We start from the raw sequence: 17,549 nt of genomic DNA on the forward strand, positions 1-17,549 counted from the left end.
CCCACCTTCACAGGGGATGCAATGCCCCATTAATGCTTATGTTACCTGTATTGCATAATAATTGTAGCACAAAGGTATCCACTCTTAATTAAAGCTATCCCCTTCTCTCCAGCATCCTGAGCCTGTAAGCCACCTGCACAGTGCACAGTACTGTTACAATACCAGAAATCCTGCTTTAAAGCAAAATCCACACAGCCAGTTAGAAGCAGGTGTAGACAAACCCAGCTAAACCAACTCTGCTTGCAGAAATTCATTTCTAAGTGCTTCAAAATGCCAGATCTTGCAAATAAAATCGACCTTTTCATTTGACATTTCTTGAAAGAAATAAGATTTTAAAGATGCATTTCCCAACTATTTTTTATTCTAAATTCCTATGACTATGACTGTGGAATAATAAATGAGCTTTAACAGGGAGTACAGTACTTCCCCAGCTTCCAATTAATCTCAGCATTTTAATTGCAATTTTGCCTCAATGTACACAACGTAACACACATACACAAATGTGGTTTCTATATCCAAAGACAGTAACTAAGGAACACAAAATCCCTCCTTCTCTAAAAATAAAATTTTGAAGTGAATTTTTTTTTTTAGTACAACATTGTAAATCACCTCTGCAATTTTTCTCCATTTTATTTTACAGCAGAGTCCACCTTAAATCACAGAACAATGAAGAGGAAAATACCAGTCATTCCAGTCAGGTGGCCATATTTAATTAATTGTCCTAAATAAAAAGTGACAGGTCACTTGTCACGTCCTTCTTTTGACAATCCATCATACTAACTGTAGTTTGCTTCCTTCCATAGACTTCCTTTTCCTGCCTCTTTTCTCCTCTCTGCCAGTTTCCATTGTGGCTCCCATTACGGGATTCACTCAACAAGTCAAATATCTCCTTTTCCTAGGCTGTTTATATTATTTCCTTAAACATCAGCCACTTATTTAAAAAGTAAAAATTGTCTATTCCTATCCGAATGCTATGAAAAGTTGTCCTTGACTCAAACTTATTAATTCGTTGAGCAGCAATGTAATTTTTTCTCCATTTGCAAAATGGGGATGGAAATGCTTGAGAGGCACTCTGTACTTCTTGAAAACCAATCATGAGTTCACAGAAGAGTGCCCCCTCCCCTGCCTCCCCTCAACCCACGATGGATACACACCCCTGCAGCTCTGCTACCCTTGTTCTGTTATTTAACTTCTCTGACCTTAAAGTAGTTTGAATGTGAAAATAAAGGCACTGGACTTGAAGCTGTCCCCCATCTCTGGCATTCTATTTTTCTCCAATTATGCTTCCTGATTGTTCAATTACTATGTCAGTATATCCTCTTTTATCTCCCCACTGTGAAAGAAAAATTATTTTATTCTGTAATTGTACTGACTCTCGTTCTTTAATTATCCACTGTGTTTTGGATTAAGGTATGAGAAATTAATATATTTCAGTAGTTTTATTTTAAATTTTTAAAAAATGTTTATTTTTGAGACAGGGGGGGGGGGGGGCAGAGAGAGAGGGAGACACAGAATCCGAAGCAGGCTTTATAGGCTCTGAGCTGTCAGCACAGAACCCGATGCAGGGCTCGAACCCACAAACCGGGAGATCATGACCTGAGCCAAAATCAGATGCTTAACCGACTGAGCCATGCAGGTGCCCCTCAGCAGAAGTTTGAATTTGATTGTGCCAAAGGGGTTTAAGAATGGGCTGAGTAACCTATAATTACAATTTCCTGGTGAACTTTTAAGACCTTCTAAGGGTAAGTGTAAGGAAGGATGTAAAGTTGCTTCGTCCTATTACTATGTATGTCTCTTAAAGACAAGATTTGTGTCTGTGATAATTTTTCTAATTCTCCACATGCCCCTATACATAGTGGATGCACAATAAATACAGTTTACTATTTCACATTTAGTTTCTATGCTGAGCACTTCAGTAGATTGGGATCTTGACTGAGATCACTGCAAATCTAATGCTCTCCTAATGGTGTGGCAAAGGCTAAAGGTTTTAAAATCCATTTCCAAATGTGTTGCTAATTCCAGCTGCTTCAGAAAACAACTAACCCATTCAGCAACAAACTGCCTGTTTTCTGATGTTAGTAACACAGAAAGGCTAAAATATTTGCCTAAACCTACCCATGGTTTCTATGTCGCATTTCTTATTTTGTATTTACTGTGGAGATACCCAATACATCAACTTTATGAGAGCTGTCATTGATGCTGGAATTTCAAGTACTATAATCATCATATAACACCATAAACAGATTAGGGAAATAATCCAATGCTCTTTTGCAGACAAAGAAAAAAATCATCATGGAAGTAACTAGAAGAGATGATGATGCCTTTTTAAAGGATGGACCAACACTTCAAATGATGAAAATCAGCCAAACAACTGAGCTACTCATTAGTTTTTTAAAAAATCAACACTGAACATATATATACTAAAATTTTGCAAAAACTCAGTCACTTGTACAAATATATTTATAGCATCGTCAACATCATCAGACAAGATTTACTAGTACACTCTTTTATATCAGACACTTTGTATCCATTAATTCTTACAACAAGGCAGGGATCATTCCTGTTTTAGATATAAGGAAACTGAAGCTCAAAAGGAGAATTTAGCTAGTAAGTGGCAAAACTGAGACTCAAATCCAGATCTGTCTACTTCTGATCATGCATTCTATCATCTAAGCCACACGGAAACTGATTAAATAACCAACAAGGGTGGTTAGTCAGAAAAATTATCTTACATTTACTGAATGGAATTTTAGAAAGTTATTAAAAATCATAAAGGTGGAAATAAAATATACATTTCATAGTGTATATGAAATAATGTTATATTAAAAAGAGAAAATAAAATTTAAATGCATTCTTATTATAATCAGGTAAAATGTATATACATTTGGATAAACATTGTAATAGAGCACAAATAAAAAATTTTATGATTAGGCAATAAGCTAATGAGTGGTATATATTTCTCCTGATGGAACTGTTTTTAATGAGTTGCTTTAAAATTAAGTCAGCTATAGTAATCAAGACAGTGTGGTATTGGTGAAATAGACAAACAGATCAATCAAACAGAGCGGAGAGCACTGAAATAGACCCACATAAACACAATCAACTGATCTTTAACAAAGAAACAAAGGCAATAGAGTAGACACACACACAGTCTTTTCAACAAAGATTCTAGAACTGCATCTCCACATGTGAAAAATTAATCTAGCCACAGACCTTACACCCTTCACAAGAATTAACTCAAATGGATCACAGACCTAAACAAAAAAAATGCAAAACCATAAAGTTCATAGCTCATGGGTCTGGCAACCACTTTTTAGATATAATACCAAAGGTACAATCTATGAAAGAAATAATTGATAATAACTTATTAAAGTTAAAAACTTCTGCTATGCTAAAGACACTGACAAGAGAATAGAAAGAAAAGCCACAGACTGGGAGAAGATATTTGCCAGGAACACATCTGACAAAGGACTGTTATCCAAAATATACAAAGAACTCTTAAAGTCAACAATAAGAAAACAAACAACCTGGCTAAAAAAAAAAAAAAAAAGCTCAGAGATACCTGACAAAGACATACAGATGACAAAAACAAACAAACAAACAAACAAAAAACCTGAAGAGATGCTCCACATCATATGTGATCTGGGAAATACAAACTAAAACAACAATGAAATCCTACTACACAGCTATTAGAATGACCAGAATCCAGAACACTGACACCACCAAATGCTGGTGAGGATGTGCAGCTATAGGAACGCTCATTTGTTGCTACTGGGCACTGAGCACTTTAAAGATACTAACTGAGGGGCACCTGGGTGGCTCAGTCGGCTAAGTATCCGACTTTGGCTCAGGTCACGATCTCGCAGTCTGCGAGTTTGAGCTCCCCATCAGGCTCTGTGCTGACAGCTCAGAGCCTGGGACCTGCTTCGAGTTCTGTATCTCTCTACCCCTCCCCTGCTGGCGCTCTGTCTGTCTGTCTATCTCTCTCTCAAAATAATAAACTTTTTTTTTAAATTGTAATTAAAAAAAAATAAAGACATTATCTTATTTAATCTTTTTGCAACAATCTTTTGGGGTGACTATTTCTATTATTCCCACTATAGACACAGACAATCAGAGGCTTAGAGATTAGGATGACTCCAGTGGAAAATGGCAGAGCTGATAAAGAAAACCAGGTCAGTTTGACTCCAAAGCCCATTTACTTAATCATTCTGCTGGGTAATATTACACAGCAGCTCCTGATATATGATATGAAGTTGGCAGTAGGCCTCCAATAATTAGAATGACTTCTGAGCTTTGCATTAAAGAAAACGAGACGGTTGAAGAGCAATTCAAGATCAAAATAACTGACATTGGTATCAGTGGTCTCTGCTTTAGGAAATAATTTATCATTTGATTCTTAATAGTGTTATTTAAATCATAGCAATTATATTCGTTTTCTTCTATATTTTTCTAAAATGCTTTTAATAAAAATATAAGTCAGGTTTCAGCCAGGTTTTGTTTTGTTTTGGTCTTTACAAATAGCTGACTGTGTTTCCATTGTTTGCCAGTTAGGAAATAGTTAAATCTTGAGCATGTACCCCGGTGGATATCTCCCTCGACCATCTAAAGAAAAGAGAAAAAAAAAAAAAGGTCACAGTCAGTTACTCCCGTTAGATCAGCGTTCACTGGAACATCTGCAGGCACATACACACATTCTCTTTACTGTGAGCCTTCCTCTTGCCACGGTCAGAGTGGGCAGTCAGTGAATCTTCCCCAAGGGCTGACATTTAATACCTGGTTTAGCGGCAAAGATTCAGAGAGGGGTGAGCAGCCTCTCTGGCCTTCAGGTAGGTCCGATACCTTCATTTCTATCAAAGCTAAAAGATGGGCACCTACATTTGTCAACTTGAAGGGAAAGACGATGCCCCACTTTAGCAGCGGGTGAGTTACAGATGCATTGGGTGTCCAGATGGGGAAGGGATGCTGTAAAATTTGGAAACTATGGGGCTTTCTGCTGTCAGGTTGCTGCAAGGATTCAATTCCTGTGGCATCAGAGCCCATGTGTTCATCTTAGTACATAAATGCTTCTCTGGCATAAGTGTCAGGAAAAAAAAAAAAAAAAAAGACCTAATCCTGACTTCAGTGCCAGCAAAAAAAGCAAATAACGTATATCTCAGACCCAATTAGCTGTGCAAGATAGTGTTAATTCATGCCCGAAATGACTGTGGTTACATGAGGTTACCTACTCTTTCGGAGCAATCAAGAGAACACGGGCAACACTGATCAGTAAGATTTAATGCCTCCGAGTACAGTACCTTTCTTTGGAAGGAAAAAAAGAGTCAGTTCAGACACAGGAAACTACAAACCCAGACCTCACACCATTAGTCCTCTTTTGATTTTCAACTGTGCCCTAGCTTCACAGTGAATAAATGAAAACCTCCCTGCTGAGGAATGTTAGCATGGGGTTGGGAAAATTGTATAAATTTATTGGTCCTCTATTTCTGTCTTATAAAAAGAATCTTTAATGCGTGGACTTTGAAACTTCCTTCAGTTGAAGAACAATATCTTTTTTTTTCCAAATCTTCCTTTTTTATCTAGACTATTTAAAGAAAGTAGATTATTTTAGTTCTAGTATTACCTTTTAAAAACTCTTAAAAACCAAGATGTGACTAATATAGTCATGTTAAAACTATGGAAAATATACAATAGTCCACTCCAGTGAGGGCATATTTAAGTGAATAAAGCAAATTTCAAAAACTAAAAAAATATGGCAAATTAATGTGAAAACACTTTCAGTGTTCCTGTTTATTCTTTAAATAAGTGTGCCATCTGGTCATGGTTTTAAATGGGTAATCTAAACATTAAATACACAGATACTTGAACTGCATTACAAGAGGAGGAAATTCACCTTAACAGTAATAAACCTCGCCTGTTTTTTAGGGCCCTGAAATTATGAGGTATATCAAGAGCAGGGCATCAAAAGGAGAAGAGGTCAGAAATCTTTAGGGAACCAAACTAAGCTGTAAAAAAATGGGTAGTATTCCTTATGTCTTGCCTAAGAAAATGTATCTGTTTCATCTGTAGTAGTCATGTTTTCACTTATGAGAAGCCAAACTCCCTAAGACAACCTTAAAATGAAGCCAAAAGGCCACAATGAGACCTTATTTTTAAAAAAGCCTGCTGTTGGGGCATCTGGGTGGCTCAGTTGGTTGAGCGGTTGAGCATCCGACTTCAGCTCAGGTCATGATCTCAGGGTTCGTGGGTCCAAGCCCCGCATTGGGCTCTGTGCTGACAGCTCGGAGCCTGGAGACTGCTTCCGATTCTGTGTCTCCCTCTCTCTCTGCCCCTAACCCACTCGCATTCTGTCTCTGTCTCTCTCAAAAATAAATAAACATTAATTTTTTTTTTAAAGCCTGCTGTTTAAAAGCTAGTGTTCTTGGTATATGTTCATGCCTTGGGATATGGACTCCATGACCCCCGTAGAGCTTGCTTTTTATCCCAATAACAGTCTTCAGAGATACTTAAAACAAACTGGCTTCAGTGCTCCCCTTACCCAGAAGCGGACAACTGTCTGACAAGCACATATCACGCTGAGTCACTTACAGTTTTCATTTACTGAATTGAGGGAACGATACTTCCTTTTAATCCCTATGGAGAGCATGTTCTTAGTTGCACCAGGCCTTCTCTCATGCATACTTGGATGGGCCATGAATAAAAAAGACACCCATGTGATTTCATAAGCAGGGCAAGTTGCTGAACCTACAAACCATCATGAAGAAGAGGCGGGCTTGCTTTCATGACTTTAACAATAACCCTTTTCATTCACCATGTCCTCACTTGGTTTCATAACTCACAAGATGTGATTCTTAAAATATCACACCTTGAGGAATCTCCCAAGTAAACTAAAACTAAATAGAAGAGCACATTTAGTGGTTAATTACATCTGATCTACAGAAGTGCTTCAAGGCAAAATGCCTTACCAAAATCTCACTACACTGAACACATAGATTCTAAATGGGCCAAGGAATCTTTGCAGGCAAAATAAAAACTATAGTATCGACCAACATTTATCAAATGCTTATTATGTGCCAGGCACTGTGCTATGTGATTTACACGTGTTATCCCATTTATCCTTCAAAACAACCCAATGAATACATACTAATACTATTCCCATTTTACAGAAAAGAAAGAACAGAGAAAAAATAACTTGACCAAGATTTGGACTCAGGCTGCAAAGTCTGCATTTTTTTTAAATGTTTTAACATTTATTTATGTTTGAGAGATAGAGAGAGACAGGGCATGAGCAAGGGAGGGGCAGAGAGAGGGAGACACAGAATCCAAAGCAGGCTCCAGGCTCCAAGCTGTCAGCACAGAGCCCAATGCAGGGCTCGAACCCACAAACCATGAGATCATGACCTGAGCAGAAGTAAGACACTTAGCCAACTGAGTCACCCAGGCACCCCCAAAGTCTGCATTTTTAAGGAGAGGTTAGAGAAAGGGTAACAGAAGAATGACTGAATGATTTCCTGTTATTTAAATTGAACTCCCCACCCGCACCTCCATTGTGTATGCTTATCCAATTCTTATTAGTCTAAAAAATTCATCAATCTATACCCACTGACCAGATCCCAGATCCTAAATTCCTTTTAACCATCTCCAACATTAAGTATCATCTGCCATGACTTGTAGGTAATTGTGTACTAACAACCCTACTTGTGATAAGTTCAAGCATAATTATAACTAACACAGTGTGCAAAGCCCTACTGTAAATAATTTACATACAGTAATTTACTAATGATAATTTACATCAACCAAGGAGGTAGGTAAATTATCTCATTTTACAGAGGAGGAAACTGAGACAGAGCGATGTTAAATTACTTGCCCAAGTTCATATAGTTAATAGGTGACAGACAAAGGATTTGATTATAGCCAACGGCCTTCAGAGTCCATACTCTACTGAGAGTCACATTCAGAGACACTGTTTCATCCTGTTTTTGAAGCATAGTAATAATTTACTCTGAACAGTCGGGAATCTGTACGCTTTTGATTCCTTTAACCTTTGGTGCCTAGGACCTCACTCTGCAAACAGAGTATATTTCTCATTAAGGCTCCTGGCATCTCCCTAAGGTAAGTGATAATAATAAAATAAAAATGTATCCAGCTGAGTTCATCTAATAAATAGATTTTTAAAAAATATTATGACTAATATTAAATCCTGAATAATTCTGGCACCTCTTTGCTTAGTACCTGCTTACGACAGCGTTTCTAAAGACTTACGTCAAATGTTTTGTGCAGGAAAGAGCGATCTGAAATAACGGCCACAAACTGTATTTTCCTAGAGGTAAGAGGAAGAGAGAATGGAGGCAGGGGGGTATTTAGGAACCTTCTTTGCTTCCCTGAAAGAACCCTAAATGCAGGAGCAAGAGCGATTGAGGAAAAACCAGGGGCTTTTGACAAGACACTCGCTGAAATCTAACTAGTGTTTCCACTACGAAATCATTATCAGGTAATTTCTCCCCCGCGCTCCAGGTATTCAAAGCCTGGTCTTTGGCTTCCGTAAAACAGTCACAGCTTCTGTGACCTCAGGTCCCCCACACCCCCACCCCGACCCAGCAACCTAAGGACGTTCAGGGGTGTAACTGACTTGAGTCCTCGAAAGCATCCAGGCAGGAGTCCGCTAGGACGCCTCATCCGGGGCTTCCTTCTAGGCTGCGGTTTCCAGGCAACCCCACTGGGGCCAGAAACTACTGCGCTTCCTACGGGGTCACTTGTTTAAGAGTCCCCGGAGAGGCACAGGGAACACTCGGCAGCAGTCGGCCTGACGCCCCTCCTGGTGCTGCAGCCTTCCCGTAACCCGGATGTTGGGTCTGCGTCAGCCGCGCTCACCTCCCGTTCCCTAGTTTTCCGCCTTGGCTCCCTTCTAGTCACTCCGCACTTTGAGCGTCTTTATTCAGAGGGGCATCCCAGGAGTCGCTTCTCCTGGAGCAACAGAAACGGTCTCCAACCACGCATCCCATAGAGAACGGATTCCTGGGAAATGTAGTTCTTTCGGCCGACAAGCGGTGAATCTGTGAAGAGCGTGGGGGGATAGGACTACAATTCCCAGAAATCTAAGGGAGGATGGTCCATGTCGAAAACATGTCCCAACTGTTTGGATACTATTAGGAAGGAAGGTTCTGTGGCTCTTTATTACTTACCTAGCTGCCTGGATTTTGCTAATTCAGTCCCTCTACAAGCTTGTGGAAGAACTTTTTTTTAAATAAGCGTTTTACATGTAAGGTGATGCAAACATAATGATTTATATGAAGAGATACAGTAATTTTGTGTGTGTAATTCTTTCAGATAAAAGATCCATCCACTATCAGAAAATATGTCACTACAGATGATAACAGTCAGTAATAATACAGCCTTAATACAACCAGGCTTCTCACTGATGAATTTTGATGGGCAAGTTTTCTTCTTTGGCCAAAAAGGCTGGCCCAAGAGATCCTGCCCCACTGGAGTTTTCCACTTTGATGTAAAGCATAACCATCTCAAACTGAAGCCTGCAGTTTTCTCTAAGGATTCCTGCTACCTTCCTCCTCTTCGTTACCCAGCTACTTGCATTTTCAGAGGCAGCTTAGAGTCTGAAAAGCATCAATATATCATCCATGGAGGGAAAACACCAAATAATGAGCTTTCAGATAAGATTTATGTCATGTCTGTTGTTGGCAAGAACAACAAAAAAGTTACTTTTTGCTGCACGGAGAAAGACTTGGTAGGAGATGTTCCTGAAGCCAGATATGGTCATTCCATTGATGTGGTGTATAGTCGAGGGAGAAGTATGGGTGTTCTCTTTGGAGGACGGTCATACATGCCTTCTGCCCAAAGAATCACAGAAAAATGGAATAGTGTAGCTGACTGTCCGCCCCATGTTTTCCTGGTAGATTTTGAATTTGGGTGCTCTACGTCATACATTCTGCCAGAACTTCAGGATGGGTTATCTTTTCATGTCTCCATTGCCAGAAATGATACCATTTATATTTTAGGAGGACACTCACTTGCCAATAACATCCGCCCGGCCAACCTATACAGCATAAAGGTTGATCTCCCACTGGGTAGCCCAGCTGTGAATTGCACAGTATTGCCAGGAGGAATCTCTGTCTCCAGTGCGATCCTGACTCAAACAAACAGTGATGAATTTGTTATTGTTGGTGGCTATCAGCTTGAAAATCAAAAGAGAATGGTCTGCAACATTGTCTCTTTTGTGGACAACAAGATAGAAATTCGTGAGATGGAGACCCCAGATTGGACCCCAGATATTAAGCACAGCAAGATCTGGTTTGGGAGCAACATGGGAAACGGAAATGTTTTCCTTGGCATACCAGGAGACAATAAACAGGCTTCTTCAGAGGCATTCTATTTTTATATGTTGAAATGTGCTGAAGATGATGTGAATGAAGATCAGAAAACGCTCACAAATAGTCAGACATCAACAGAAGACCCAGGGGACTCCACTCCCTTTGAAGACTCAGAAGAATTTTGTTTCAGTGCAGAAGCAAATAGTTTTGATGGCGATGATGAATTTGACACCTATAACGAAGACGATGAAGAAGATGAGTCTGAGACAGGCTACTGGATTACATGCTGTGCTACTTGTGATGTGGATATCAACACTTGGGTACCATTTTATTCAACTGAGCTGAACAAACCTGCCATGATCTACTGCTCTCATGGAGATGGGCACTGGGTCCATGCCCAATGCATGGATCTGGCAGAACGCACACTCATCCATCTATCGGAAGGAAGCAACAAGTATTACTGCAATGAGCATGTGAAGATAGCAAGAGCACTACAAACCCCCAAAAGAGTCCTACCCTTAAAAAAGCCTCCACTGAAATCCCTCCACAAAAAAGGTTCTGGGAAAATTTTTACTCCTGCCAAGAAATCTTTTCTTAGAAGGCTGTTTGATTAGTTTCACAAATGTCTTCCAAATTCAAGTGCATCAAATTTTTAAACTTGTTTTAAAGAATCATAACAATGATGAAAATTATATTTCTATTTTTGTTTATTGAAAATGTCCGTGTTTTCTTTTAGTCTTATGAATCAAGTGCCAGGGGAAAGTGTTCATAATACAATGCTAAATGCTTAAAAAAATTTTAGTCAAAGGTATCTTAAATGAGAATTTCTGACCTGAATTTTTTCATTCAAGCAATCTTCAATACAGAGACGGTAGTAATAATCAAGATATGTTTATATCCTTCATATAATTTTTCATAACAAATAAGCTATAGAGTAGTTAAGACAAAATTAAGCCAGTAAAGAAACTAACACCCAAAGGAATTAAATGAATTATTTTGCACAATATAATAATTTGGTGGTTGGCCAAAAATTAAAACCAAGATCACCTGTACCCCATGCTAGTACTCTTTATATGTCTCTAACTCTAAACTGGTCTCTTGATTATGTCTATGAACAGAAAAAGTTCCATAAAGCTTATTTAAGCTGTAACATAGTCTCCATTGACATGAAGGAGGAGAAAAGGACTCTACATCAAGTTTGTTATATTTTATCAAGTTACCTGCATGACTTTCTTCAGAGGATTCCCCCTCTCTGCCCTGTCTGGTGCACAGATGATGGACCAAGGCCAATTGCTTGAACCAATTCTTTGAGAGATTTAATGAAAACTGAAGTCCACTGCTACTTAGCAGTCTGGGAAAAGGGAATAAGTCAGAGCACGCTAAGAAAAGACCACCAGTTAAAATCTCATAAAGAACAATAGTATTATTTCCCCCAAATAAAAGAAGTTGAAGAATGTTCTAAAGTTAATAGGTATAAGATTTTAAGTGGGGAAAATAAATTTGTGTGTGTATGTGTCTAGTTGACATGTGGAGTTGGATGCCAATGAAAATTGCAAAACCAATGAACTTGCTATGGTTCAATTAGATACTTTCTAGAAAGAGAGTTAAAAAAGACTGTTCACTTTGAGGCTTTAAGACATCAACTGATAATTAGATGACCTTAGAAATAAATGTCTTTCCTTTTGGAGTATTTTTCTAGAAAAGCATCTTACTTTATCCTAAGAGCTTAAGCCACAGCTTCCTATTCATCAGTATTCATTGAAAGTCCACAGTGTGTGAAGTTCTATTGCCAGATTTAGGGGGCACATGACCATACAGGAGATAAATCCCTGGAATACAAGTTCATCTGCTACCAGTTCCATGTCTTAGCTACTAAAACTAACTTGGATGAATTAAATCCTGTTGTTTGTTTCAGTAATATTGCTTAATGAATACTCCTTTTGAACCATTTGCTATACCTTTGCTTTGATTTTTTGTTGTTTTTGTCATCTATGTAAAACCAATAAAGCATTAAAATGTCTTTTGTTTATATCGATTTCTCATTATTAATATGCATAGTTACCCAATTAAGGACAAAATTATACTATTTAATTTTCTCAGGATCACTCTACTTTGATTTCTTTTTTCTGTTGTTCATAGGAAGTGTCATAAGTTAGAACTGAAATATCCTTTACAGAGTTCAAAAGGGTTATTTCTTCAAGAGGTAGATACATTCCCTTAACTCATCTATAGTGACTGAGTAGCTGAAGAATTATTACCATATTTATTTTGTAGTCAATGATAATCTAAATGATTTAATTCTGAACTCACTGGGTTCTATAGTTAAACTCAGATGCCAACAGCATAGCTACTTTTAGAGTGTGTGTGTGTGTGTGTGTGTGTGTATGTGTGTGTGTGTGTGTGTTATATGAGTATGTGTCACGAAAGCAAGTACTTTGGTTTTACTACCATATTTTTTTAGTAGAATTATGTCTTTTTAAGTCCTAAGTGAATTCAGCAGCTGACATTAAAGATGATGAAGTAAGCACATGCAAACATTCAAATGGACCACATTAGAAGAGGATTCACTTATTCTAATGATATACTGCCTTTGCTTAAAACATTTCTAGAACTCACACTTCAGTCACCGTCGGGTCCTATGGTTCATTCCTTTGAAGACACTTAACAACTGTCCCTCTTCCACCATTAGAGATGGAGTAGGAAACATCTCTGGAAACAGACAAATGTCATCCAAAGCCCTAGTAGGGTATAACTCTCAGTATTACCACTTTAGGTTAAAAAGAAAAAGAAAAAAGAAAGTCTGAGTACAAATGGTCTTTCTGATATGGCTCATAAATATGTCCTAAAGGTAAGTCTGGAAACTGCTTACATAGAATAATATCAATAAATAAGCATTTGGCTTTCCAAGGTGACCATTTTAAGGGGCTGAATGTCTTAGAAAGAGAGGAAGCATAAGGAAAAGGAATAGTTAGTCTGAAGTCCTTGGGGTGAGATGAAGCTTATCACGTTTGAGGAACTGAAAGGTCAGTCTGGTTAAAACATAGTAAACAAAGGGAGTATGGAATGGCATGACCCTAAAGCAAGGGGCCGGCTCCCTGAGGTTTTCATCAGTAAAATAAAGTCACATACAACTGCATTCATACTGTTTGCCCTGTCCCCTCCCCCTCCTGTTTCACTACTCTTTGCATTTTGTATTCAATCTCCAAAAATGCTAAACTGAGCTTTTGAGCAACCCATCCCTTCTGCTGGGCATGCCTTTCCTCTGGTGCTTTATAACTCCTGCTAATATCCTAGGCTATCTGGCCCATTCCTATCCACTCTACATCTCAGTTCAGATACCTTCTCCCTCAGGAAGGCTGTTCTGAACCCCATTACCTCCTTGATGGCCATAGCACTTACAAATCTCTGCTTATATACTCAGCAGTACAAGAGACAAAACCATCTGTATTTTTCTATAACTCACATTGTATTATGCATCCCCTCTACTGTGTGTTGGAAATTTAATTTCAATAAATTTAGGGTCTACCCTCTTTACCCAGCTTTTTATCCAGGTTCCAGGGAGAAACATAATACTGGGTTTCCAGAAGTGGGAATGAGTAGGGTTGAAGCATTTGGTCCTTAAGGGTCGCCATCCCTTGTCACTGGCTTCTGCTACAATACCCACACCCCCACAGGGCCAAGGTTATCAGCTTCATGATGACTCCTGAGTTGTATCTCAGCCTTAACCACCAGACATCATTATATCTAGCTTTCTCTCAGCTGCTTCCTGGGTCCCTACTGGGCTCATATGATGAAGGAGATCATTCTGCCCTTCCTCTCTCAGCATGGTCACAGTTCTCTCTGTGAGACCACCTAGGACTTGTCTATTTCTGTACCACTCTTGGGCATTTCTTGGTAAACTTAGCTTGAATAGGCAGCCATTCTAACCCACAGTCACAAGAATTCCAAATGATTTATACACCACCAAATTCTACTCTACCATAGAACATTGCCTTTTGACTTGGAATTTGCCATAAATGATATTACATTTTCCCAAACCTAGTTCTGTCAAGAAACATCTAATATAGCACGTTTATTACTAAGAGAACCAATACCTCATTCTGTCTCTAGATATCAATCCAGTAAATGTATATTCATTTAAATTATTATTTTTAGAATAGGAAAGAAAAGTTATCAATAACACCCCTTTAAAAAGGCTGGCAGATATGGGGCTCCTCGGTGGCTCAGTTGCTTGAGTGTCTGACTTGGGCTCAAGTCATGATCTCACAGTTCATGAGTTCGAGCCCTAGATGAAGCTTGCTGCTGTCAGTGCAGAGGTGGCTTTGGATCCTCTGTCCCTCTCTCTCTGCCCCTCCCCCACGCATGCTCTCTTACTCAAAAATAAATAAACATGGGGAAAAAAAGGCTTGTGAGTATGTATAGCTTAAGGATAAAGATCCCTTGAATCTCTGGCTTAATTCCTCTATTGATAGGCTATTTCAGGGGACCCATCAGTAAGTGTTTATTGAAAATCCAACATCCTTGGCAGTCCCTGGGTGACTCGGTTGGTTGAATGTCTGACTTTTGATTTTGGCTCAGGTCATGGTCCCAGGGTTGTGGGATCAAGCCATGCATCAGGCTCCATGCTCGGTGTGGAACCAGCTTGGGATTTTCTCTTTCTCTCTCTCTCTCTCTCTCTCTCTCTCTCTCTCTTCCCCTTTCCCCACTCAAATGCACTTTCTCTTTCAAATTAAAAAACAAAAAAGAAAATAAAATCCAAGATCCACAATAAACATTATGGGACCTGAAAAAGAACAAAAGAAGAGCCCCATCTTTAGGGAACTTATTGTCCTACTGTAGAACGGGGCAAGGGGCAGAACAGGAGAGTTACAGAAAGTGAAATCGTATACTGGAAGCAGTTGGTGACAAATTTGAAATTGTATAGTGCAAGCTATCCTTGCAATAACAGTTTTCTTTTTTTTAACTTGGACTATAGTGGTAAAATTTAAAAATTGGACTAAGATATCTCTAAGTCTCCTTTGTTGTATTGGCCTTAGCTGAAGAGATGTTGTGTCCAAGACAACTCTAAAATGTGGAAAAGACTGCGTGAAGTGCCATCCAAAATGTATGGTGATAACCAAAAGAAGAGGGGTGTGGGTGTACATATTAAAGATGACCAAATCATCAATTTTTAACCATTAAAAAATATGAATGAGGTGTCATAGGAAGGTATTTGGTCTTTTCCCTGGTTCTGGCATAGAGCTCCTAAAACTCCTGGCATTTCTTGAGTGATAAGGGTTTTAGGAGAGTCTTTTGTTCTATTGAGACAGCCCTGGATGACTTCAGCATGGGGGCTGGTCACCCGAGAGAGCAAGCCTTGATTAGAAGCTTCAAACTTTGGGGGCATCGGGGTGGCTCAGTCGGTTAAGTGTCTGACTTCGACTCAGGTCATGATCTCACGGTTCATGGGTTCAAGCCCCACATAGTGCTCTGCACTGACAGTGTGGAGCCTGCTTAGGATTCTCTCTCCCTCTCGCTCTGCCCTTCCCCTCCTCGTGCTCTCTCTCTCTCTCTCTCTTTCTCTCTCTGTCTCAAATAAATAAATAAATAAATTTAAATGCACATACTTGGCCTACAAGTAACTCACTGTGTATTTTGTGCAGGCAGAGATACATTGTTACCATGAAGAGAGGAAAAACAATCCTAGAGAAGCCAAGGAGAAAAGGAACTTTCCACAAGAAAGAAGGAAAACTGTCATGGAAAGAAATGCTAAATTCATGAGAAGATGTTGCTGCTGCAGAACCTCCCTCACATCCTCCTGCCTAGGGTTAGACACAGTTGTGTGAGGTAGTGAGACATATGCATCAGCAGGTCATGTATAATTGACATAAAAAAATGTTTGAAATCGCTGCTCCGTCATTGAAATATTTATGCGTGACCCTTCTTAATCTTGGATGAATCCCCTCCCATGTATACCTTCTGAAAACATTTCAGTCATGCCCCACTCCTGGCGTGGCTTGGATGGCATCCATTGCCCGCCTAAAACTCTTCAAAGGTTTCCATTTGCACCAGGGTAGTAGTCAAGTCTTTACCCCACCCGCCATGTCCTGCATAATAAGGCTTCTGCTTGATTCTCCAAATACACACAACCCCTTCCTCGCATTCACTCTATCTGCTCCTGTCAGAGAGACCTTTTTTTCTGTTCCTAGACTCTACCAACTGCTCTCCACCTCAGAATCTTCCCACGGGTGAAGTCTGCTCTTGGTCTAACTCCCCACACTTGCCCCCACATCACCCATTCTACCCATCTCTCCTTAAAGGTTCCTTCTTCCTAGATGCTTTTTCTGACCCCCCAATTTAAATTCCATTGTCTTACTATACTCAAACTGAACTTAGTGCTTTTTCTTCATAACATCTACCTAGAGTGTGCGGTGATGCATTTATTAGGCTTACTGTTGTCTTCATGTCTGCTTCCACCTAGCTTTTTGTGAGCAAAAACTGCGCTGTTCATCACTGTATCTCCAGTGCCAGGCACACACTGCATGTGCATAGAAGGTATCCTATACATATTTCTTTAAAATATAGGCTAAGTAGTTAGAAAGGGTATCAGGAACAATATAGAACTTAGCCGGGCCTTAAGGGGTAAGGAGATGCTTCATTCTCAAAGGCAGGAGTAATATTCAAATACTTGATCAGAAGGTACAAACTTTTAGTTTGGTGATGAGTAAGTCCTGAAGATCTAGTGAACAGCATGGTGACGACAGTTAATGATACCGTATTGTACACTTGAAATTTCCGAGAGTAGATCTTAAGCACACTCACCACACCAAAATAAAAGGTAACAATGTGAAATGATAGATGCATTAATTAGTTTGATTATGGTAAATATTTTGCAATGTGTATTAAACTATTATGTTGTACGCTTGATATACAATTTTGTCAATTATATTTCAACAAAACTGGAAAAACAAAGCAAAGCAAGGATAGCAGAGTTTTAAAAAATCAATGGAAGAAAATGGCGCTGAGGCAGTTGTTAAGGCCCCCTGATGTGCTAGTATTAACCCGTTACTTGCTGGATCTGGGTTCCTTGAGGATGAGACAGGGCTGCCAGAGTTGGAAGGGTACTGGGGCCTTGGGGACACAGGCTGTTTGCCTACAAGTACAAACAGATTTCAATATTTTAAAAACTGGTACAGGGCACCTGGGTGAATCAGTTGGCTAATGGTCCAAATCTTGATTTCAGCTCAG

At 39.3% G+C, this 17,549-nt stretch overlaps 2 protein-coding genes across 5 annotated transcripts in view; one reads left to right on the top strand and one right to left on the bottom strand.

Annotated features, from left to right (window-relative positions):
- IFTAP (intraflagellar transport associated protein) overlaps positions 1–9,028 on the bottom strand; it is a 65,233-nt gene extending 56,205 nt beyond the window's left edge. For 3 of the 4 annotated variants that reach the window (XM_027072871.2, XM_015074408.3, XM_015074411.3), the window contains exon 1: positions 8,869–9,028. The gene's annotated coding sequence lies outside the window, so the exon portion shown is untranslated. Of the gene's footprint in view, positions 1–8,626; positions 8,803–8,868 lie in introns of those variants that run through there. The other variant, XM_015074409.3, reaches the window with a different exon arrangement.
- Positions 4,682–12,336, top strand: RAG2 (recombination activating 2). The gene is made up of 2 exons (XM_015074392.3): positions 4,682–4,829; positions 9,325–12,336. Exon 2 carries the CDS (start codon positions 9,353–9,355, stop codon positions 10,934–10,936), a length of 1,584 nt encoding a protein of 527 aa, XP_014929878.1. The 5' UTR covers positions 4,682–4,829; positions 9,325–9,352; the 3' UTR covers positions 10,937–12,336.
- Positions 12,337–17,549: the final 5,213 nt, after the last annotated feature.

This window comes from Acinonyx jubatus, chromosome D1 (assembly GCF_027475565.1).
Source record: "Acinonyx jubatus isolate Ajub_Pintada_27869175 chromosome D1, VMU_Ajub_asm_v1.0, whole genome shotgun sequence".
Classification (NCBI taxonomy): Eukaryota; Metazoa; Chordata; class Mammalia; order Carnivora; family Felidae; genus Acinonyx; species Acinonyx jubatus.

What these genes read in the sequence shown, in the direction of transcription:
- RAG2 (XM_015074392.3), top strand. Translation starts at nt 9,353, where the DNA reads ATGTCACTACAGATGATAACAGTCAGTAATAATACAGCCTTAATACAA.